Source organism: Saccopteryx bilineata, chromosome 3, assembly GCF_036850765.1.
Source record: "Saccopteryx bilineata isolate mSacBil1 chromosome 3, mSacBil1_pri_phased_curated, whole genome shotgun sequence".
NCBI classification, from domain to species: domain Eukaryota; kingdom Metazoa; phylum Chordata; class Mammalia; order Chiroptera; family Emballonuridae; genus Saccopteryx; species Saccopteryx bilineata.
In genome coordinates, this window is record NC_089492.1 from 314,640,632 (window position 1) to 314,665,090 (window position 24,459).

At 41.5% G+C, this 24,459-nt stretch overlaps 1 protein-coding gene across 11 annotated transcripts in view; it reads right to left on the minus strand.

Moving 5' to 3' along the window:
- Positions 1–2,130: 2,130 nt before the first annotated feature.
- The window catches only part of LOC136332314 (zinc finger protein 234-like), a 171,288-nt gene continuing 148,959 nt past the window's right edge, over positions 2,131–24,459 (minus strand). Inside the window, exons 1-7 of one of the 11 annotated variants that reach the window (XM_066271869.1) lie at positions 23,540–23,610; positions 12,307–12,375; positions 11,489–11,624; positions 10,905–10,949; positions 7,991–8,117; positions 6,889–7,011; positions 2,131–5,391 (exon numbers count right to left, since the gene is read on the minus strand). In XM_066271869.1, coding sequence (XP_066127966.1) covers positions 3,188–5,391; positions 6,889–7,011; positions 7,991–8,117; positions 10,905–10,919 — 2,469 coding nt within the window. In that variant the 5' untranslated portion in view covers positions 10,920–10,949; positions 11,489–11,624; positions 12,307–12,375; positions 23,540–23,610 and the 3' untranslated portion in view covers positions 2,131–3,187. Of the gene's footprint in view, positions 5,392–6,888; positions 7,012–7,990; positions 8,118–10,904; positions 10,962–11,488; positions 11,625–12,306; positions 12,376–23,124; positions 23,200–23,337; positions 23,465–23,539; positions 23,611–24,459 lie in introns of those variants that run through there. The other 10 variants (XM_066271868.1, XM_066271870.1, XM_066271872.1 and 7 more) reach the window with 10 other exon arrangements.

The following is a 24,459-nucleotide window of genomic DNA, read 5'->3' on the forward strand; positions in this document are numbered from 1 at the left end:
CTCACAATTATGACACACAGTATGAGGAGCCCAATTCTTGTCTTGATCGCCAAGGGGAACTTGAAAATAGGCAATATATGCACGTGTCACAAATGATAAAATATTGTGCCTTTGACACTGAAGTGTGTAACAGCCACATATATAACAGAAGGTGTCAGGACTATTCTTACATTTATGCCTACTCGAAGAAGCCATGATTCAATCTTAAAACAAAATAAAGAGGGTGTTTTTATTAGATAATAATTTTTTAATTTAAAACTACAATTATGTAAAAGTGATGTTTGTAAAACATTAATTGCCTTGTGGTTATGTTCAATCCAAGAGTCGTTACCCTTTAACTCCAATTTAAAAACCAATGCATGCCATTAACTGTAACAAAAAGAAATTAAAATTGCATAAAAACTAGAGCATGCACCAAAAAACGGATTTCAGATTTGGAATCAGCGATGCAGAAATATATAGAAACAGTTCTAAAATCTCATGCAACAGAAAATGAAAAAAAAAATTGTTCCCCAGTGTAATTTAACAACTGATATTCTGCCATAATGACCATTTAAAATATAAAACAAGATATACCAAAAGGTAGTTTATTATTTTATGCATTTAATACTTAAATAAGAATAAAAGAGTACACAAAACTGTTATAGAAAGTTTAAAAATATTAGTAAAAATTTTTTTTAAATATCTGACAAAAAAATAATAAAACTGTTATTTCCATATTGCTTCTTGAGGGGCATCCTCACTTGCAATTTTTTTCACCTACAGACAGAATGAACATGACTACAGGTGCCTAGAATACGCTGTTGAGCAGATGAATGTTAAGAGTAAGGAGTGCAAATCTGTGATTTTTATATTGGGCGGCCGCCCAGGCGCCCACCTAAAAGAGAACCTTGATTACAAAAGTGCATTTTAAGAACTGGTTCACTGAAGTCAACAAAAAACTAGGTAATGGTTCTGTCAAACTGGTGTGAACCAGTTGAATCCCACCCCTAGTAAGTTGTCTGTATCATCCCCATAGGTTTCTAAAGTATATGTACACAAAGTATCAATGTATGTACATATTCACTTCCTTAGAATGACTGAAACACATTAACAGGTGATTCTGAATAAAGAGTATATGAGTGATTTTACATATTTTTTACAATTCTTTGGGAAGTCTTAAGTTATTTCAAAACATAAAGTCTAAAGAAACAGGTTGGGGGCCTGGGTGAAAAGGTAAAACAATTAAAAACTACAAATTGGCAGTTACAAAATAGTCAACAGGAATATAGTCAGTAACATTCTAATGGCCATTTATGGTGTCAGTGGTCCTAGACTTATTGTTGGATCACTTTTTCTTTTCTTGAGAGAGACAGGGAGAGGGTGAGAAGCAACAATTTGTAGTTGCAGTCACTTTACTTGTGCATTGATTGCTTCTCATAGGTGCCTTTACTGGGGCTGAGCCAGGGTCCCCTTGCTCTAGCCAGCGAGCTTGGGTTTTTCATGCCAGTGACCTTTGGGCTGAAGCTGGCAAGCTCAGGATCCTGTAGATCAGGGGTCCCCAAACTACGGCCCGCGGGCCACATGCGGCCCCCTGAAGCCATTTATCCGGCCCCCGCTGCACTTCTGGAAGGGGTACCTCTTTCATTGGTGGTCAGTGAGAGGAGCATAGTTCCCATTGAAATACTGGTCAGTTTGTTGATTTAAATTTACTTGTTCTTTATTTTAAATATTGTATTTGTTCCCGTTTTGTTTTTTTACTTTAAAATAAGAGATGTGCAGTGTGCATAGGGATTTGTTCATAGTTTTTTTTATAGTCCGGCCCTCCAACAGTCTGAGGGACAGTGAACTGGCCCCCTGTGTAAAAAGTTTGGGGACCCCTGCTGTAGATGATCCCTCGCTCAAGCTGATAAGCCCATGCTCAAGAGTCAGTGACTGTAGGGCTTTGAACTGGTGACCTCAGCATTCCGGGTCAATCAATGACTTCTCCACTGCGCCACCACCAGTTAGTCAACTTCTTAAGTTATGTAAATGTCTAACAACTATGGAATATACCTAAAACTAATATAACATTGAATGTCAATTGTAATGGAAAAATAAACTGAGCCTTAGTAGTTGTGGTGCAGTGGATAGAGCATCAACCTGGGCTGCTCAGGTCCTAGGTCTGAAACCCCAACAGTTGCTGGCTTGAGTGCCATATCATTGACATGATCCCAAGGTCACTGGCCTAAGCCCAAAAGTCACTGGCTTGAGTGAGGGATTGCTGGCTCAACTTGAGCCCCCTGGTTGAGGCATGCATGAGAAACAATCAATGAACAACTAAAGTGAAACAATCATGAGCTGATGCTTCTCACTCTTTCTCCTCCCTCTGGATCAATGAGTTGTAAAATATTCTTGGCAGCCCAATTGATTATTCATTTACTTTTATAAATAATGATGCAATGAACACTCATATACGTAGCTACAAAACATTTACTTCTGAAGAGCAGATTCACCTCTGGGGATATATCCCTTAACTTTGACCCAGTGTATCAGTGTTGGTCCACTGCCAGCCCCTGGGCTGGTCCAGCAATTTCATACTGCTTTGTGAAAGACTTACCCACCCTGATGCTACATGAAGATTACAGACCCAATGATTTTAGTCAAATTTACTTATGCTCAGGGTACCATCAGCCTTAGCGGTCCCTAAAATACTGGTAATTCTTCTGTTTTTATGAGTCTCCATGAGTAAAAAGAGTGAAAACCACTGTGCTATATACCATATGAAATAAAGCAATCGTATCAGTTGTTGGCTACAGGAAATTGTTATTTTATTCATTTTTTCATAGGTTTTCAACTTTAGTAAAATAATCACTGTGAAAACATAAAGTGGAAGCTAATAGGAAAATAATCCAAAACCTACACTGATGTCCCCCCTAAACCCAACAGCATAAGGCAACTCTCCTTTTCACACGTTCTCTTTCAGCTGTATTCACTCTGAAAGAGCATTTAATCAAACGGTTCTTGGCAAGAGGGTTACAACCTATTTCTCCACTGAATATAAGTCCTATTTCTGTTACTCTGGTTCCGTGTCATTACTTTAACGGACTTGTTCGATTCCATCTGAGGACACCCTGTTCCACTCTCAGTATGACACAGTGCCTATTATCAGCATGGACTCTCTAAAAACTAGATGAACTGACTGAAGCCACTAACACATTTCTCATTTTTAAAAATGCTTGCCAGTGTGGACTTTCTGATGGTACATAAGACGTGAATGGTGACTGAAGTCCTTTCCACATACGATACACTTGTATGGTTTCTCTCCAGTGTGAACTCTCTGATGGGCTTGAAGACGTGAACTCTGACTGAAGCCCTTGCCACATTCTTCACATTTAAATAGTTTCTCCCTAATGTGAACACTCAGATGGACTCTAAGATTTGAGGAGAGACTAAAGGCCTTACCACACTCCTTGCACTTATGGGGTCTCTCTCCTGTGTGGACCCTCTGATGATAGCGAAGATTCAAGCTCCTACCAAAGCTTTTCCCACACTCCTCACATTTGTAAGGCTTTTCTCCAGTGTGGCCTCTCTGATGGTATATAAACTGTGAACTGTATCTAAACCCCTTTCCACAGACATCACATTTGTATGGCTTTTCCCCAGTGTGGACTGTCTGATGGTATATAAACTGTGAACTATATCTAAAGCCCTTTCCACAGACATCACATTTGTATGGCTTCTCCCCAGTGTGGACTCTCTGATGGGACTGAAGACCAGAGGACTGACTGAAGCCCTTCCCACAGACACCACATCTATATGGTTTCTCTCCAGTGTGGACCCTCTGATGCACCCGAAGGTCTATGGCCTGACTGAAGCTCTTATCACACTCCTCACATTTATAGGGCCTCTCTCCTGAGTGGACTCTTTGATGAGCATGAAGATTTGATCTCCAACTGAAGCCTTTCCCACACTCCTCACATTTATATGGTTTTTCTCCAGTGTGAATTACTTGATGCAGTTTAAGATTTGAACTATAACTGAAGTCCTTACCACACACATCACACTTGTATGGTTTCTCTCCAGTGTGGACTCTCTGATGGGTTAGAAGCCTTGAAGACTGACTGAAGCCCTTTCCACATGTTTCACATTTGAACTGTTTGTCCCCAGTGTGGACATTCTGATGGACTTGCAGATTTGAGGCCTGACTGAAGCCTTTCCCACACTCCTTACATTTGTAGGGTTTCTCTCCTGTGTGAACTCGGACATGCGTGTGAAGATCTGTATTACGAGTAAAGCCTTTCCCACAGGCCTCACATCTGTACGGCTTCTCTCCAGTGTGAACTCTCCGATGGCATATTAATGGTGAATTGCGACTGAAGCCCTTACCACAGACATCACATTTATAAGGTTTCTCGCCAGTGTGAACCCTCTGATGTATGTGATAATGGGCAGCCTGGGCAAAGCCCTTCCCACACTCCTCACATTTATAGGGGTTCTCACCCCTGTGGACCCTCTGATGAACACGAAGATTAACACCCCAACTGAAGCACTTACCACATTCATCACATCTGTATGGTTTTTCTTCAGTGTGGACTCTCTGATGGCTTTGAAAATTTGAACTCTGACTAAAGCATTTACCGCACTCTTCACATTTATAAGGTTTCTCTCCAGTGTGAGTTCTGTAATGAATGGTAAGACCAGTGCTGCTACTGAATCCCTTGCCACAGCTGTTACACCTATGGGACATCTCTTCTGCATTAGAATGAGAGTGAAAAGAGCTCTTATTGAAGCAGTCATCAGAGTCATGACACTTAGCAACTCTCTCTCCTGGGTGAATCCTCTGATGAGTCGGCAGATGTGAGTTCTGACCGGAGCACTGCCCCCCGGGGCGAACATTCTGGTGACTTGAAAGTGCTGAGCTGTAAGTGAAGCCCTTTCCACATCCACTGTACGGATGGAGTTCCTGTCTGACGGGTAAGTGCTGATTGAAGCCATCACTCATGCTTTTGTCACTCATGCTTTTGTCACAGTAGAGTTTCTGTTCACTGTCAATTTTAACATGATCACTAAGTGGTGATTTCTTCATGAGGGCTTCAAATACATGCAGGTTATTTTTCACATGAATTTGCGTAACTCTGCATTGATTCTGTGACTCATTCAGGTACATATTCCCACAAGAATCCTGAAAATTAAAAAACTTTTGATTTTCAATATAACCGGCACTATCTCCTTTATAATTCACTGCATTGCTTTCACTTTCAGAAACCTGAACAGAATTGCCTGGTAATAACCAGGACCTCTCCCTCTGAAGACACCTGTTTAGATCACTTGCAGCGTGTTTCCAGAGTTGCCAGCCAGACAGCTCTTCATGTGAAAGGTACTTCAATGAAACTTTCTGAAGGGTCACCACGGCATTTTCATTCTTACTGCCTAAAAGAAAGAGCAGTATTCAGAGATGACAATAAGTAATGCTTTGTTCGGAAATGTGAAGATTTCACACTTAGTTCATAGGATAAGGTCTTAATAAACCAAGGGAAGGGTCATATCCATATATCATGAATCCTTTTCCATGCAAGTGGAAGCAAAAAATGGAGTTGTCATGCTCTTACCCACTAAGTGTAAAGGTGACCCATTCGGAACCATATGTCTAATATTCAACAGAGCTGAAGTCTGAAATCAGACGGCCGCAGGGCAACAAAAACAATCACCATTCCAACCTACAGTGACTCGATTAGAAGGCTATGTACGACAGAGACTTGACTCAGGGTGACGATCACACTATACAGCAGGGGTCCCCAAACTACGGCCGCATGCGGCCCCCTGAAGCCATTTATCCGGCCCCCACCGCACTTCCGGAAGGGGCACCTCTTTCATTGGTGGTCGGTGAGAGGAGCATAGTTCCCAATGAAATACTGGTCAGCTTGTTGATTTAAATTTACTTGTTCTTTATTTTAAATATTGTATTTGTTCTCATTTTGTTTTTTTACTTTAAAATATGTGCAGTGTGCATAGGGATTAGTTCATAGTTTTTTTTATAGTCTGGCCCTCCAACGGTCTGAGGGACAGTGAACTGGCCCCCTGTGTAAAAAGTTTGGGGACCCCTGCTATACAGTGTGCTGATGATATGTTGTAGAACTGGGTACCTGAAACCTGTACACTTTTGTCATCCAGTGTCACCCTAATAAATTCAATGAAAAACAAAATAAAATTTATAAATTAAGAGCAAAAAAAGCCTCACCTTGTTCATATTCTTATGACCAGTGAGACTACCTCCTTAGGCTACAAAAGCTCAGACTGTAGGCATAAAATAGGACTTTAGGTCCTGGTAGAAATGATCGTCCAAGAGTAAATTTGGGAAACAGCTGGAATAGTAACATTTACTGTTCTAAAACTAGAATTAAATCAGGTCTCTGTGAAAAGAAGTGGACAAGGAAAACTAATCTTGCACCACTGAAGGCCTGGGAGAAGGAAAGCGAGCCCAGTGCGTCCTGCAGGCAGCCCTCAGGAGGAAGCGGGGCCTGCTGGCTTGAAAAGCTTCCTCTGAAAGCTGTGACGCCTGCTTGTTCACATTCCCTTCCGGTCTCTCTTCAAACATCACTCACTACTGAGGCCTTCCTTATCATCAATGTAAAAGACTTCCTCCCACCATCCCATTCATTCTTCCCATTTGCTTTTCCTATTTTATTTTGTCCCACAGCACTCATCTGACTTAATATATACTTCCTAATTTTTTCTTGTCTTTTTATACTTTTTAGAGAGAGAAAGAGAGACAGACAGACAGGAAGGGAAGGAGATAAGCATCAACTCGCAGTTGCAGGAGAGCACGAGTGGAAGCCAGGGTGGAGGCCGCTGTCACAGCCCAGGCACACATAAGGGCACCCGGACGAGAACAGTGATCACAGGCGAGGTGGGCGGGTCAGCCGGCACCTGAAACAACAGCCACGTGGTCCTCACCAGAGTTCACATTTCCTTGGGGTTCTCTTTCCACCATGCAAAGGTTTCCTTCTGCCTCCAACTGGGCTGCCATCTCTGGTTGGAAGGGAAGGTGTCCTATGAAAAGGCAGACATACGTGTGTGTGTGTGTGTGTGTGTGTGTGTGTACATATATATATATGTAAGATGTACACAGAGCTAAAACATTGCTATTCAAATTCTTTAACACTCAGAACCTGTAGTTTTATTTGATGGTGAACTGCAATAAGAAATAACTTTAGGTCACGACCTGACTCACATCTACACAGATAAAATTAGATTTAGCCGATGTCTGTTTGCATCCAGTTTCGCACACTCACACCACGCACTGCAAATGGTCCCAGCTCAGGCTGCAATGTGAGCAGGCAGAGCCTGATAAGGACGCTGACAAAATACATCAGAATAAAAATAGATACTATTTCATGGAAGAAAGGTAATGCCATAGAGAGGTGGACAAACTTAGGTTTACAGTTGTTCTTATGGAAAACGACAAGCAGGTTATGATTATTACAATAGCTTTATAAATGCAAAAGAATGTCACTCAGAACTGTAAACCTACTTTTGCCCACCCCTGTATACATACAATGTAGTTGTTTCCATGATCCATCAAAGGGTCACAACCATAATTCCAAAGACAAAGTACAGAAACTAAGCTGCCCAATTTATGATTCATTTAAAACACGGTTTCTTAACCAAGGCAGCCCTCACTTTCGGACTGGCTGATCTCAGGAGTGGGGGTTGTCCTGTGCACTGGAAGAGGCTTGGCATCCTCGCTAGCCCTAGATGGCACCAGCATCCCTCCCTCAGTTGTGACAATCAAAACTATCTTCAGACACTGCCAAATGTCCTGAGGTGGAGGGAGGTGGGTGGCAAAAATATCCTTGGACAGAATTTTCCCCAAGTAGAAAGACTGGAAAAACCTTTGCCTGTAGTCCTAGGGGTTAGAAAAATCTGTCTTCAAGGTCAGGGAAGTTTCAAAAGCTCCACTGCTTTGAACAACTGAGGACACAGAGACTGAAAAGGTTGAGATTCAGTGTCAGAGGGCGCCCGTGCTCACCCACAGAGACCAGGTTCCTGAAGTTCTCCAGCATCACGTCTCGGTACAGCGTCCTCTGGGACGGGGCCAGCAGCCCCAGCTCCTCCTCCGAGAAGACCACGGCCACGTCCTTGAACGTCACCGCCTCCTACAACCCCAAACACACTCCACCTAAATCTCACAACAAAAGTCCAGTGGAAGAAAAGCAGCATCAAGAAGTTAGGGGGATTACCAAAAGAACTGTTACGGAGGTGGAGAGACCCCAGGCAGATTTAGTCCCAACAGTTGTCCCTCTTGCACTATCTCCTCTCTGCCTCCTCAGAAAGCTTGGACTCTATTACGGTTGGGTTTTGGGGAGTTTTTTTTGTGTGTTTTTTTTTTTTTTTTTGTATTTTTCTGAAGCTAGAAACGGGGAGAGACAGTCAGACAGACTTCCGCATGCGCCCGACCGGGATCCACCCGGCACGCCCACCAGGGGGCGACGTTCTGCCCACCAGGGAGCGATGCTCTGCCCCTCCGGGGCGTCGCTCTGTTGTGACCAGAGCCACTCTAGTGCCTGGGGCAGAGGCCAAGGAGCCATCCCCAGTGCCCGGGCCATCTTTGCTCCAATGGAGCCTCAGCTGCAGGAGGGGAAGAGAGAGACAGAGAAGAAGGAGAGGGAAGGGGTGGAGAAGCAGATGGGAGCTTCTCCTGTGTGCCCTGGCCGGGAATCGAACCCGGGACTTCTGCACGCCAGGCTGACGCTCTACCACTGAGCCAACCGGCCAGGGCCTATTACGGTTGTTTTTTTTCTTCTTTTTTTCCAAGTGAAAAGAGGAGAGACAGAGAGAAAGACTCCCACATGTGTCCCAACTGGAATCCACCTGGCAACCCCTATCTGGGGCTGATGTTCTGCCCATCTAGGGCCACACTCACAACTGGGCTATTTTTAGTGCCTGAGGTAGAGGCTCCACAGAGCCATCCTCAGCGCCCTGCACCCATGCACTGGAACCTATCAAACCATGGTTGTGGGAGGGGAAGAGAGCAAGAGAGGAGAGGGAGGTAAAGGGGTGGAGAAGCAGATGGGCGCTTCTCCTGTGTGCCTTGACTGGGAATCGAACCCAGGACATCCACAAGCTAGGCTGACGCTCTGCCACTGAGCCAAATGGCCAGGGCTTCTATCACAGTTTTAACATCTGCAAAGTTCACAGGCCTTCAGCAACACCCCCACCCCACCCCGTACAGGTATACAGTTCTTCCTCTGTGTTTTCAAGGCCCAGGCCATATCCCTGGCTGTAGCACTCACAGCTGGTGAAGGCACAGGCTGAATTCAAATGTCAAGGTTTTAATTTCAAGATGCTGGGTACATTCCTAACCTCAAATGACTTGCACCCCTTCTTCTCTACAATGGTGTCTAAATTGCGTGGTGTTTGAAAGGATTAGATGTGTGAACATAAGTAAATCAGTTAAAATGGTGACTGGCATGTAACAAATGCTCAATTAATTTGAATAATTAGTATCATAATCTCTTTCCTTTCATTTTGTGACTGCATAGTACAGCACTCCTTAAAACTATTTCTTTAACCAACACAAACGTATAATTAATTACAGATTTTTACTTATAATAAATGTTGCAACAATCCTTTTACAGAGATCTTAGGTAAGAAGTAAGACTTTGCAAAGTCACAGACTGTGAACTTAAAAATTTTGATAACATAATGGAAGATTTTCCTTTCAAAGGGTTTTCCTAAGTCACCTGTCTAGTGAGAGTACAAATGCCCCTGAATCTCTAGACTCTGGCCAAATAGAACAGAATTTCTTTAAAAAAAAAAAAATCTCCTACAACCTAAGTGAAATCAAGTTTTTATTAACATCTGCACACATTCAGTTATTAATGATCATTGTTGTCTTCATAAATTTACTTTTTTGTGTGACACTTCTATTAATTTCTTTTACTCATATCACCTCAGGTTTTTCCCTTTATCTTAATAATCTTTTTTTTAAATTGATTTTACTGAGAGAGGCAGAGAGAGAGCAAGGGAGAGAGGAGCATCGATTTATTCCTGTATGTGCCCTTATCAGGGATCAAACTGGCAACCTCTGTGATTTCGGACAACGCTCTTAACCAATCGAGCTATTCGGCCAGGGATATCTAATAATCTTAATAAGAATTGTCAAGATTCCTTCCCTGGACAGTTGGCTCAGCGGTAGAGCATCAGCCCAGTGTGTGGAAGTCCCAGGTTCGATTCCTGGTCAGGGCACACAGGAGAAGTGCTTATCTGCTTCTCCACCCTTCCCCTTCTCCTTCTCTCTGTTTCTCTCTTCCGTTCCTGCAGCCAAGGCTCCAATGGAGTAAAGTTGGCCCGGGTGCTGAGGATGGCTCCATGGCCTCCGCCTCAGGCACTATAATGGCTCCTGCTGCAGCAGAGCAATGCCTCAGATGGGCAGAGCACAGCCCCCTGGTGGACATGCCAGGTGGATCCCAGTTGGGTGCATGCAGGAGTCTGTCTGACTGCCTCTCCACTTTTAACTTTGGAAAAATACAAAAATTAAAAAAAAAGAATTGTCAAGATTGAGCCTTTATCTAAAGTATGAAGTATATCCCATCAATTATAATATTGCAAATGTATAGTTATCAGTGCACATGAGAAAGGGACATGAGAAAGTTAAGACAGCTAGTTTTTAAACAGGCTAGTAATATTGGAAATTATTTTTGTCTATTTCAGATTTCCATTATTTTTTCAAAGATTGTTTTGTGAAATAATAAAGAAGATAAAATAAACAAACAGAATGAGCACACATTCTGGCACAGAACATGCACTCAAGATCTGCTGTTTTACAGTAACTTTGCCAAGAAAGAGAAAAAGAATGTGTCTCATCTTTGAGAAATAAAATCACATCTTTTTTTTTTTTTTTAAATCACATCTTAAGAGAAAGAAAGTAACACCTTACTCACCTGAAACTTGGTCATATTCTCCGGCTCTTGGGGAAGCTCAGAGTCCTGAGAAGGCATAAGTGGGGAAGGACTCAGAATCCATGAGACATGGGACAGGGCTGTCACAAGCCCACGTGGACTCATGATAATTTACAGAAATTATACAAGAGCACTCCCACTTCCAGGCAGACGCAGCCACGTACAGATGATAAGCAGAGCATGGAAGAGATTACAGCTACTAATGGGTTTGTCAGCCAGGGACCACGCACATGGTCCTGCATGACCAAATACAGTGTCCCTACTATTTCTGATCCTGAGGACAATAAGAAATGAGAGGCATTGTAACAACAGAAGGTTAAAAAAAGAGGTGAGCTGTGGCTGGGTTGCTCAGTGGATAGAGCATTGTCCCAGTGTGCTGAGGTCTTGGGTCCAATCACCAATCAGGGCACATCTGAGAAGTAACCAATTAGTGCATAACTAAATTGAGCTGCTAAGTAAAACAACGAGCTGATGCTTCTCTCTCTCTTAAAACAATGGAAAAAATTTTTTAAGAAGAAAGAAAGGGTGAGCCTAACAGGTGGTGGCACAGTGGACAGAGCACTGACCTGGGATGCTAAGGATCAGGTTCGAAACCCTGAGGTTGCCAGTTTGAATGCAGGCTTATCTGGCTTGAGTTCAGGCTCACCAGCTTGAGCGTGCGGTCCCAGGCTTGAGTGTGGTCGCTGGCTTGGCTGGAGCCCCCTGGTCAAGGCACATGTGAGAAAGCAATCAAGGAACAACTGAAGTGCTGCAATTACGAGCACTCATCTCTCATCCCTCTTATCTCTGTGTCCCTTCCTGTCTCTGTCTCTCACAAAAAGAAAAAAAGTGTGAGCTCAAGTCAGAGGCCCAGGTTTATTATTTTTATTTTTTTGTATTTTTTTTGTATTTTTCCGAAGCTGGAAATGGGGAGGCAGTCAGACAGACTCCCGCATGTGCCCGACCGGGATCCACCCGGCACGCCCACCAGGGGGCAATGCTCTGCCCCTCCGGGGCGTCGCTCTGTCACGATCAGAGCAACTCTAGCGCCTGGGGCAGAGGCCAAGGAGCCATCCCCAGCGCCCGGGCCAACTTTGCTCCAATGGAGCCTCAGCTGTGGGAGGGGAAGAGAGAGACAGAGAGGAAGGAGAGGGGGAGGGGTGGAGAAGCAGATGGGCACTTCTTCTGTGTGCCCTGGCCAGGAATCGAACCCGGGACATCCGCACGTCAGGCCGACGCTTTACCACTGAGCCAACCGGCCAGGGCCGAGGCCCAGGTTTAAACTCTGGAAATGATACTTACCATCTGTGAAACCACGGGGATGTCAACATAAAAACAACAATACCTTTCCAGGCCTCACTTAAGTCATCTGCACGACAAGATAAGAATCGTAAGTGATACCCACCTCATAGAGTTCCAAGGATTAAACAAGGAGATGAAAGTTCCAAGAACCAGGAATCCCCTTTGCTTTAAGCTACAAAAAAAACAGACAGCACTTTTCATCATAAGGTGCACATGTGGCCCTTGGCTTAGCTTGTGGTTATGCCCCGATAAACCCATTATAAACTTGAAAGTACTGTAAGTCAAAAATGCAGTTAACGCACCCAATGTACTGAACATCATATCTAGCCTACCTTAAATGTGCCCAACACTTATATCAGCCTACAGTTAGGTAATTATTTTAAGCTTCATCAACAAGAATAATTTCCTAGTTCTCTTGACTCTCACCAGAAGCAGGAGACACAGAGGGGTTTTGTAGACATATCAGGATGTGAAAATACAAAACATAACATCCAAAAATTGCTGGAAACACAGCTGATTGGAGACTAAAATTAAAAGGATGAGAAAAAATATTTCATGCAAATAGAAATGAAAAAAAACTGGTGTAGCAATACTTATATCAAACAAAATAGACTTTAAAACAAAGGCTATAGTAAGGAATAAGGATGTCACTACATAATGATAAAGGGAGCAATCCAACAGGAAGATATAACCATCTTAAATATCTAAGCACCTAATATTGGGGCAACTAAATATATAAAGCAGATTTTGATAGACATAAAAGGCAAGATCAAGAGCAATACTATAATAGTAGGGGATTTCAATACCCCACTAACATCACTGGATAGATCCTCAAGAAAGAAAAGTAACAAAGAAAACAGCAGACTTAAAGGACACACTAGATCAACTATATTTAATAGATATCTTCAGAAACTTTCACCCTAAAACAGCAGAACATACATTCTTTTCAAGTGCTCACGGTACATTCTCTAGGATAGACCACATGTTAGGACACAAAAGCGGTCTCAACAAATTTAAGAAGACTGAAATCATATCAACCATCTATCTTCTCTGATCACAATGGCATGAAACTAGAAATCAACTACAATAGAAAAACTGAAAATAACTCCAACAGTTGGAAATTAAACTGCATGTTATTCAATAACGAATCGGTTAACAATGAGATCAGGAAGAAATCAAAACTTTCCTTGAGGGCCACTTAACTATGTTTTGCCTGAATAGTCGTTTTTTATTCTTCCCTCAAAGATCTCTGGTTGTGGGTGTTGATAGTCCTATTTTCTGCTGCTTTGTTTAATATATAGTGTTTCCTTTATCCCTCCTACCTCAATGCCCCACTCATATTTCAGGCTGGGACCTACTCCTAATTTAGAGCTCTCTTTCCTCCTTTTGCTAACTTGTATTATGAATTTACCTTTGCCACCCAGCTTAGTGTATCCCAAGGTTCTCTACCATGCCACAGTCACAGAGCTCCAGGGAAAAGCAACCTGGTCTCAACTCTCCAGGCAGAGGAGAACAGAAGCTCCATATCCACGCATGCTGCAAATGGCTTTTTCCAGTCTACCTGAATCATTACCAGCTAGAAGCAGCGGTCATTGGGACTTGGACATGAGCTGCAAAGTATAGAATGGTGACAACAATTCCAGTGCCATGCGAACTTTTCCTGTGGGGAACTTTCCTGGACTCCTGCTCCCTGTGACAGCTCCTAACAGACTGAACTGTGGTTGGGTTGCATTTTTCAGGGATTTGGCATGGTGATGGGGCCAACTTGGACTTGGTGAACATGTTAAGGACACTACTCTTTTATGGATTCTTGCTGTATTGGCCAAGAGTTTGCTTAAAGGCTTTTAATCACTGTAAAAAAAAAATAGAGGACTGGATGAAGAAGATGGGGCACATATACACCATGGTATACTATTCAGCTAGGAGAAATGATGACATCGGATCACTTACAGAGGAATGGGGAAGTCTTGGTAGCATTGTGCGGGGGTGAAATAAGCGAATCAGAAAAAAACAGGAACTGCAGGATTCCATACATTGGTGAGACATAAAAGCGAGACTAAGAGGCATCGACAGGAGTGTGGTGGTTACGGGGGGTGAGGGGAGGGAAGGAGGGAGAGAGGGAGGGGAAGGGGTACAGAGAGAACTGGATAGAGGGTGGCGGAGGACGATCTCTCTTTGGGGGATGGGTATGCAACAGAACTAAATGACAAGATAACCTGGAAATGTTTTCTTTGAATGTATGTACCCTGATTTATTGATGTCACCCCATTAAATTAAAATAAAAATTTATTTATTAAAAAAAAAAACTTTCCTTGAAACAAATGAAATCATTTTCATACAACAACTCAATCTATGGGACACAGCAAAAGCAGTCCTGAGAGGGAAGTTCACCGCATTACAGGCATACCTTAATAAGAAGCTAGAAAAGACTCAAATAAATAATTTAACCCTGAACCTAAAAGAACTAGAAAAAGAACAACAAGTAAAGCTCAGAGGAAGTAGAAGGAAGGAAATAATAAAGACCAGAGCGGAAATAAATGACATAGAGGCTAAAAAAACAATACAGAGGATCAGTGAAACCAGGAGAGGGTTCTTTGAAAAGGTAAACAGGATTGATGAACCTTTAACCAGACTCACCAAGAAAAAAAGAGAGGACTCAAATAAATAAAATTAGAAATGACAGTGGAGAAGTAACAACTGACACAACAGAAATACAAAGGATTGTAAGAAAATACTATGAAGAACTGTACACCAAAAAATTAGACAACCTAAGTGAAATGCACATATTCCTTGAAATATATAATCTTTCAAACATCAATCTGGAAGAATCATAAAACCTAAACAGACCTATTACAACAAATGAGATAGAAACAGTTATTTAAAAACTTCCAAAAAACAAAAGCCCTGGGCCAGATAGCTTCAGAGGCGAATTCTACCAAATATTCAAAGAAGAACTAACTCCTATCCTTCTCAAGCTATTTCAAAAAATTCAAGAGGAAGGAAGACTTCCAAACTCCTTTTACGAGGCAAGCAAAATTCTGATTCCAAAACCAGACAAAAACAATACAAAGAAAGAAAATTATAGGCCAATATCACTGATGAATTTAGATGCTAAAATTCTCAACAAAATATTAGCAAACTGGATCCAGCAATATATGGTAAAAAATCATACACCATGATCAAGTGGGATTTATTCTGGGGAGGCAAGGCTGGTACAATATTTGCATATCAATCAATGTGATTCATCACATAAACAAAAGGAAGGAGAAAAATCACATGATGTTATCAATAGATGCAGAAAAAGCATTTGATAAAATCCAGCAGCTCATTTTCATTTGATCAAAACTCTCAACAAAGTGGGAATACAGGGAACATACCTCAACATGATAAAAGCCATCTATGACAAACCCATAGCCAACATTATACTCAATGGGCAAAATTTAAAAGCAATCCCCTTAAGATCAGGAACAAGGCAGGGGTGCCCCCTCTCACCACTCTTACTCAACATAGTTCTAGAAGTCCTAGCCACAGCAATCAGACAAGAAGAAATAAAAGGCATCCAAATTGGAAAAGAAGAAGTAAAACTATCATTATTTGCTGATGATATGATACTATACATAGAAAACCCTAAAGTCTCAGTCAAAAAACTACTGGACCTGATAAATGAATTCGCAGGATATAAAATTAATATTCAGAAACCAGAGGCATTTTTATACACCAATAATGAACTGTCTGAAAGAGAAATTAAGAAAACAATCACCTTCACTATTGCAACAAAAAAAATAAAGCACCTAGGAATAAATTTAACCAAGGAGGTTGAAGACTTGTACTTGGAAAATTATAAAACATTGATAAAAGAAATCAAGGAATATACAAACAAGTGGAAGCATATACCATGTTCATCAACAAGAAAAATAAACATCATTAAAATATCTAATTACCCAAAGAATTTATAAATTCAATGCAATTCATACCAATGACATACTTCAAAGATATAGAACAAATATTCCAAAATTTATATGGAACCAAAAAAGAACACGAATAGCAATCTTGAAAAAGAAGAATAGCCCTGGCCGGTTGGCTCAATGGTAGAGCGTTGGCCTGGCGTGCAGAAGTCCCGGATTTGATTCCCGACCAGGGCACACAGGAGAAGCGCCCATCTGCTTCTCCACCCCTCCCCCTCTCCTTCCTCTCTGTCTTTCTCTTCCCCTCCCGCAGCCAAGGCTCCATTGGAGCAAAGATGGCCCAGGCGCTGGGGATGGCTCCTTGGCCTCTGCCCCAGGCGCTACAGTGGCTCTGGTCACGATAAAGTGACGCCCCGGAGGGGCAGAGCATTGCCCCCTGGTGGGTGTGCCAGGTGGATCCCGGTCGGGCGCATGCGGGAGTCTGTCTGTCTCTCCCCGATTCCAGCTTCAGAAAAATACAAAAAAAAAAAAAAAAGAAGAAGAATAAAGTGGGAGGTATCACACTTCCTGATATCAAGTTAAACTACAAGGCCATTGTACTCAACACAGCCTGGTACTGGCATAAGTACAGGCATATAGATCAATGGAACAGAACAGAGAACAGAAATAAACCCACACCATTATGGACAATTGATATTTGACAAAGGAAGTAAGAGCATACAATGGAGTAAAGAAATTCTCTTTAACAAATGGTATTGGGAAAATTGGACAGCTACCTGTAAAAAAATGAAACTAGACTACCAACTTACGCCATTCACAAAAATAAACTCAAAATGGATAAAAGACTTAAATGTAAGTCGTGAAACCATAAGCATCTTAGAAGAAAACATAGGCAGTAAGCTCTCCGACATCTCTCGCAGCAATACTTATGCTGATTTATCTCTATGGGCAAGTGAAACAAAGTACAGGATGAACAAATGGGACTATATCAAACTAAAAAGCTTTTGCACAACTAAAGACAATATGAACAAAATAAAAAGACAAACTACACAATGGGAGAATATATTCAACAATACATCTGATAAGGGGTTAATAACCAAAATTTATAAAGAACTTGTAAAACTCAACACCAGGAAGATAAACAATCCTATCAAAAAATAGGCAAAAGAAATGAATAGATACTTCTCCAAAGAGGACATACAGATGACCAATAGGCATATGAAAATATGCTCAACATCACTAATTATTAGAGAAATGCAAATTAAAACCACAATGAGATATCACCTCACACCAGTCAGAATGACGCTCATTAACAAAACAACACAGAATAAGTGCTGGAGAGGATGTGGAGAAAGGGAACCCTCTTACACTGCTGGTGGGAATGCAGACTGGTGCAGCCACTGTGGAAAACAGTATAGAGATTCCTCAAAAAATTAAATATGGAACTGCCTTTGACTCAGCCATCCCACTTTTAGGAATATATCCTAAGAACACCAAATCACTGATTCAAGAGAAGAAATGTACCCCATGTTTACGGCAGCATTGTTTACATTAGCCGAGATCTGGAAACAGCCCAAGTGTCCATCAGTGGACGAGTGGATTAAACAGCTGTGGTACATATACACAATGGAATACTACGCAGCATGAGGAAGAAGGAAATCTTACCTTTGTGACAACATGGACGGACCTGGAAACTATCATATTAAATAAAATAAGCCAGGCAGAGAAAGAAAAATATCATATGACCTCACTCATTTGAGGAACCCAATTAACACAGTGAACTGAGGAACAGAATAGAGACAGAGGCAGGATCAAAGGGTCCAGAGCGGTGTTTCCCAACGAGGGGCCCACGCCCCACAGCGGGGCAATTCGATAGTTAAGGGGGGCAATTTGAAAATGGACTCGACACGACTTTAACTCTTTCGCCCCGGGGCATTTAAATGCAATGCTAGATATCGGTGCCAAATTTAACAAAAAATGCAATTCTTAAATAATTGCGGTAAATAATTATTAAGTATAATTTCGTTTGATGAGACCAAAATATCAACTGGGTGATTGGCATCGTCAAGTAAACTTTGTCCTGGGTTCACCGCGGAGCGTGCCGTCTGCCGCGGGGAACCCCGGACGTTTTAAAAACTCGCTAAACAACGCAGTTATTCTCACCTAATTGGCCAATCGCAACTTCTGTAGTGTTTCACATCATTCAGTTGGTGTTAATTTGAAATAAGTGTCAGTCAAAACTGTTGTAAAAGCTTGTTGATTTAATAAATATACATATATATTTTATAGATATAATTGGTAAGTATTTGATTTTATTTTTATCAATATTAAACTCTTTATTAAGTACTTCTTGCATCGGGGCTAGAAAGCAATAATATTTTATAAATATTACTGGGGCTATAATAGTGCATGCACAACAATTTTAATTTTAGAAGCATAACTTTCCAGAAAATTTTGTCAAGTGGAAAAAATATAGATACCTTTTGATTTGCGGTGGTAGTGTAGTAAATGTGTTATATACATTTAAATAAATATGAATTTTTAGTATACGTTTACTCTATGTCACATTAAATATATTTTAACACATATTTTAATATTAGTTTTTAATTGATCTTATTTTTATTATAGCCCATAGTAAAATGAGTGGTGCAAGCAAGAAAAAAACTCGTCAATATTCGGAGGAATATTTAAAATTTGGGTTCATACCCACTGTTCACGATGAGTGGATTCCTTTTTGTCTTTTATGCCAGCAATGCTTGACCAACAAATCAATGAAATGAGGTCGTCTTGAGGCGCATTTGAAGGTGAAACATAGTGCTCATATTAATTCAGATTTGAGTTACTTTAAAACTTTAAAGAAAAATTTTGAAAAAAGAACAACATTAAAGTCTTTATTTACTGCTCATACTTCAACTAATAATCGTGTGCTTGAGGCTAGTTATCAAATTTCTTTATTCATCGCTAAAACTGGAGAAAATCACACTATAGGAGAGAATTTAATAAAACTGTCAATATCAGCATTTCTTAAAACGGTTCTTGAAAAAGATGACAAAGATGTAAAAGCTATGCCACTTAGTAACAATTCTGTTACAAGAATAGACGAAATGAGTGAGGATATTGAAAAACAACTTATTGAAAAACTGAAAACAGGAAAATTCTCCTTGCAAATGGATGAATCAACTTTGAGAGACAGTGAGGCAGTATTGATAACTTACGTAAGATATATGGATAAAGGACATTTTGCTGAAGAAATGTTGTTCTGTAAAAGATGAGAAAGCACCACTACCTCCAAAGATATATATAATAAGCTAAAAAACTACTTAGATGTCAATGATATACCAATGAAAAATATAACATCTTGTGCTGCAGATGGTGCTCCCAATATGATGGGCAAGAAAAATGGCTGCTTAAAATTGATGAAAGATGCGAATCCAGAAATGATTCTTGTGCATTGTGTTATTCATAGGGAAAACTTGGTAGCTAAAAACATCTCGCCTGTTCTGAATGAAGTATTACATACAGTAATAAAGTGTGTTAATGCTATTAAAGCTAGTGCCAAATGTGAGCGTCTTTTCAAGCTATTTTGTGAAGAACAAAATGAAGACCATGTGAGACTTTTACTTCATACTGAAGTAAGATGGCTATCTAAAGGAAACTGAAAGATTTATGGAACTGTTTGATACTCTTAGTGATTTTTTAAGCGACAAACCTGAAATGAAGTATCTGTTAACAATAGATGGTAAAGCATTTGTGAGTTATTTAGCCGATATCTTTGAAAAACTAAATATATTAAATAAGCAACTTCAAGGAACAAATAAAACTCTTGTCGATGCAAAAGCAAAGATATTTGGTTTCATTACCAATATTGAGTTATGTCAGAAACATATTAACAACAAAAACTTTAAACAGTTTCATTGGCTCCAAAAATGTGAAGTAACTGATACCGCTTTACTTGTTATTGTCAATCATTTGAATATTCTATCGGCTGATTTAAAAGAAAGATTTTCTGATTTAAAACAAATTGATTTCCCAACATGGATGATGCAGCCAATGTTAGTGGATTTGTCTGATATATCAAATATGCAGTATCAAGAAGAACTCGCAGAATTGCAAAATGATGAGTCAGTTAAAGCTTTATTTAATATCAAAGGAGCGATGGCATGGCTTTGTGAGGAAACAGAAATCAAATACCCAAATTCAACCAAATGTGCAAGAAAACTATTGCTACTGTTTCCATCTTCATTTTTAGCTGAATGTGGATTTAGTGCTGTAAATGATTTACTGGTAAAAAAAAGAAATCGGCTGGATATAACACAACGTGGAGACTTGAGACTAAAGCTAACCAAATTGGAACCTAATATAAAATCTCTGTGCAGCAAGCATCAAGCGCAAGGATCACACTAAATTAAAATAATAAATTAATATAGAAAAATCTGTATTAAAATTATTTGGAATTTAAATTTCTGTTTTTCATTATATGTTTTGAAATTTTACTTATTGTGTTTTATTAATTTCATAGTGATTTCTTCCTAGAACCTATCATTTATGTTTATTAAGTGAACAAATCAATTTTTTAATGTTAAAAATTATGTATGTTACATAGGGGGGAACATACAAATTTTAGAAAAGTTAAGGTGGGGCATGGCACAAAAAAGGTTGGGAAACACTGGTCCAGAGGGAAAGCCTACAGAGGGAAAGGGGATGATAGGATGGGATCAGAGAAGGGAAAGAGATTAGTGAAATTATATACACATAACACAGCGTTATAGAGAGAAGGACAGCAAATCCTGGAGGGAAAGGGGGAGGGCGCTGGGGGGAGGAGGCAAGGGGGATTTTGAGGGGAACACGGAGTGGGGGGAATGTATTTGGTGGGACACTTGAATCTATGTAAACACAATAAATTTAAATCAGTAAAAAAACAAAAAAAAATTTAAGTACAGGTTTAGTCTCTATTGTTTTCAGAATGAAATACATGCTAAATAAATTCAGTATTTGTTAGATAATTTTTAAAAATTAAGAAAGTATCACAAGCCCACATCATTTCAAAACCAGTTGAGAGCAAATGAAATACATTGAGAAGAGAAAAAAAGTGTGGAAGGAATCCACACATACATATTAGAAGCAAATTCAGCAAGCTTACATTTACTCAACAAACATTTGATCATTTTCCTAGTTGCAATTTACCGCGTGCAGGAAACCTGCTTAACTGAAAACAGAGATGACACAGCAGAAAGTACTGGAGTATGTACCTGTGAAACCAGAAAATGGCTCAGCAGCAGATCCGGCTGCTTGCCACCATGAAAACCAATTACCGGTACATGGCACAGGTGCTGGCGTGAAGGAAAAAGATTTTATTCAAGTCGGGCCACCTGAGAAGATGGGGGGGGGGGGGCTGCTGTCCTCAAAAACCCATCTTCCTCTTTGTATAGAGGAAGAAGGAGGTTGGATAAGCCCAACTAGAACAAAGGAATCAAAAAGAGAGGGTTGGGGCCCTGGCCAGTTGGCTCAGCGGTAGAGCGTCGGCCTGGCGCGCGGGGGACCCGGGTTCGATTCCCGGCCAGGGCACATAGGAGAAGCGCCCATTTGTTTCTCCATCCCCCCCCCCTTCCTCTCTGTCTCTCTCTTCCCCTCCCGCAGCCAAGGCTCCATTGGAGCAAAGATGGCCCGGGCGCTGGGGATGGCTCCTTGGCCTCTGCCCCAGGCGCTAGAGTGGCTCTGGTCGCGGCAGAGTGACGCCCCAGAGGGGCAGAGCATCGCCCCCTGGTGGGCGTGCCAGGTGGATCCTGGTCGGGCACATGCGGGAGTCTGTCTGACTGTCTCTCCCCGTTTCCAGCTTCAGAAAAATACAAAAAAAAAAAAAAAAAAGAGAGAGGGTTGGGAGTTCTTTGCTGAGGGGACTCAGCACAATTCAGGTAAGTGGAGGAAGGTCCCGTATTTCTGGGAGCCCGCACATCTGAAGTTCAAAGTCCCCGCCGTTGTTACAGGAACTGAAGCTAGCAAGTAACTTATAAATTAGAGTTTTTGTTTAAAGTAAGGAGTGTCCAGATTCCCACAGACTGTCTCCTGACCCTGAGTATAAATCTCAGGGTGATGGGAGTGAGGGAAAAGGGGGAGGGGGCAGGAGTGTGTGTGGGGAACAGCTGTATTTCCTGCATTTGCTTATTTTGCTCAGATGTAAACTTTTTTTTTTTTTTTTGACAGAGAAAGAGAGGGGCAGATAGGGACAGACAGACAAGAAGGGAGATGAGAAGCATCAATTCTCCGTTGCGGCATCTTATTCCTTGATTGCTTTCTCATATGTGCCTTGATGGGGCTACAGCAGACCGAGTGACCCCTTGCTCAAGCAAGCAACCTTTGGGCTCGAGCCAGCGAGCATGGGGTCATGTCTATAATCCCACACTCAAGCCAGGGACCCAGCGCTCAAGCTGGTGAGCGCATGCTCAAGCCAGAGACCTTGGGTTCCGAAATTACGCCCAGTCCAACGCTCTATCCACTGTGCCACCCCATGGTCAGGCTCAGATGTTAACTGTTGATGTTCATCAGTCAGAGGGGAACAAGCCTTTTAACTTCACAGTTACAGAAAGCTTGTCCAGAGATGAAAGTACAGGATTGGTTGTATACTTCTAACTTGTTACAGAATACATAACTGTGATTACTAAACTAGTACTATCGAATCATGGTTATAAAGAGCAACACACTGGATTTAATATTTTACAGGAATCCTTTTATAAGCTTACTTATTATTACATTCTTATTTAGCTCTACTTTATGGCTAGTCACACTAAGACCAGCAAATCAGTAACCCGTTACACCTGAGGCTATGCTGTGGAGACCACGAAATCCCAACTTCCTCCCCAGCAGAATTCGGGGGTGGGGGTGGGGGTGGGGGTGGGGGTGGGGGGTGGAGAATCGGGTGCGGCACAATTACGCCTGTCTCCGGGACAATCCACGGAGGCCATCCCCAGGCACTAGCGCGGGGTGACTCAGTGCTTCCTTAAAAGGAGATGGAAACTCACTCAAGTCGGGGAAAAGGTGGTTCTCCGCCAGGGTGACAGAAGGGCCGTGGCATCGCTCCCAGAGCCGACCTTCTCTCTCCCTTCTCTGCAGGGGAATGGGAATTACCTGTACCCGTGATCAAGCGCCGCCACCATCCTAAGTTTTGGACACCCACTGTCTCGTTTATATCTAACCACAGCCTCCCCAGCAGCTACACACCCCCGCTCCGTTACCGAGGAAAGGAGAGCTCGGGATAAAACAGCTCGCCAAGCCCCGTGCGGACGGCCGCAGCAGCAGCGCTGCAGGGTCAGCCGGGAAGAGCTCCCGCCTCCCGCTTCTCGGCCCGGCGGCGACGCCTCCTGCGCAACACAGCGGCCAGTCCATGGTCAGGCCCCCCAAGCTCGGAGCGGGTTTTGGGGCGCAGAGCGGACTCACCCCGCAGACCAAAATCACGATCTGGACCTCGGTTTCCCGATTGGAGGTGCCTCTCACTACACGGCGCCCCGGGACTACATTTCCCAGAAGACCGTTGTTTCCGGACAGAGTTGGGGAATACATTTCCCAGAACCCTCAAGAGATGGAGTCAAGTCCTCCTGGTTAGAGCTGTTAAATAATCAAATAGATAGGTGATAGATTAGATAGATAGATAGATTAGATTAGATAGATAGATAGATAGATAGATAGATAGATAGATAGATAGATAGATAGATAGATAAGTAGATGATAGAACCTGGTTAGATAGATAGATAGATAGATAGATGATAGATAGATAGATAGATAGATAGATAGAACCTGGTTAGATAGATAGATAGATAGATAGATAGATAGATAGAACCTGGTTAGATAGATAGATAGATAGATAGAACCTGGTTAGATAGATAGATAGATAGATAGAACCTGGTTAGATAGATAGATAGATAGATAGATAGGTAGATGATAGATAGAACCTGGTTAGATGGATAGATAGATAGGTAGATGATAGATAGAACCTGGTTAGAGCTGTTAAAATAAATAATCAAATAGATAGACAGATGATAGATGATAGAGAGATAGATAAGAGAGATAGATTAGAGAGATAGATACAGGTGAGACCTTTAATGGCTTCCCGCCGTTTTGCTGGCCTCCAGCAGTTCTCTGACGTCAGTAGTTTAACTTTTTCTCACTGACAAAACAGCAAATATTTGAAGTCAGTCTTGTATGAAACATATCACGTGACGCTTTACTGATAGAATTTTACCCACTACTACCAGAAAAAGGAAAAAATGATAGACGCTATTTTTCAGTTTTAAACTTTTTAGACATTAAAAGAATGAAAGACAAAAAACATGCGATGGAGGCAGAATACATTGTACATT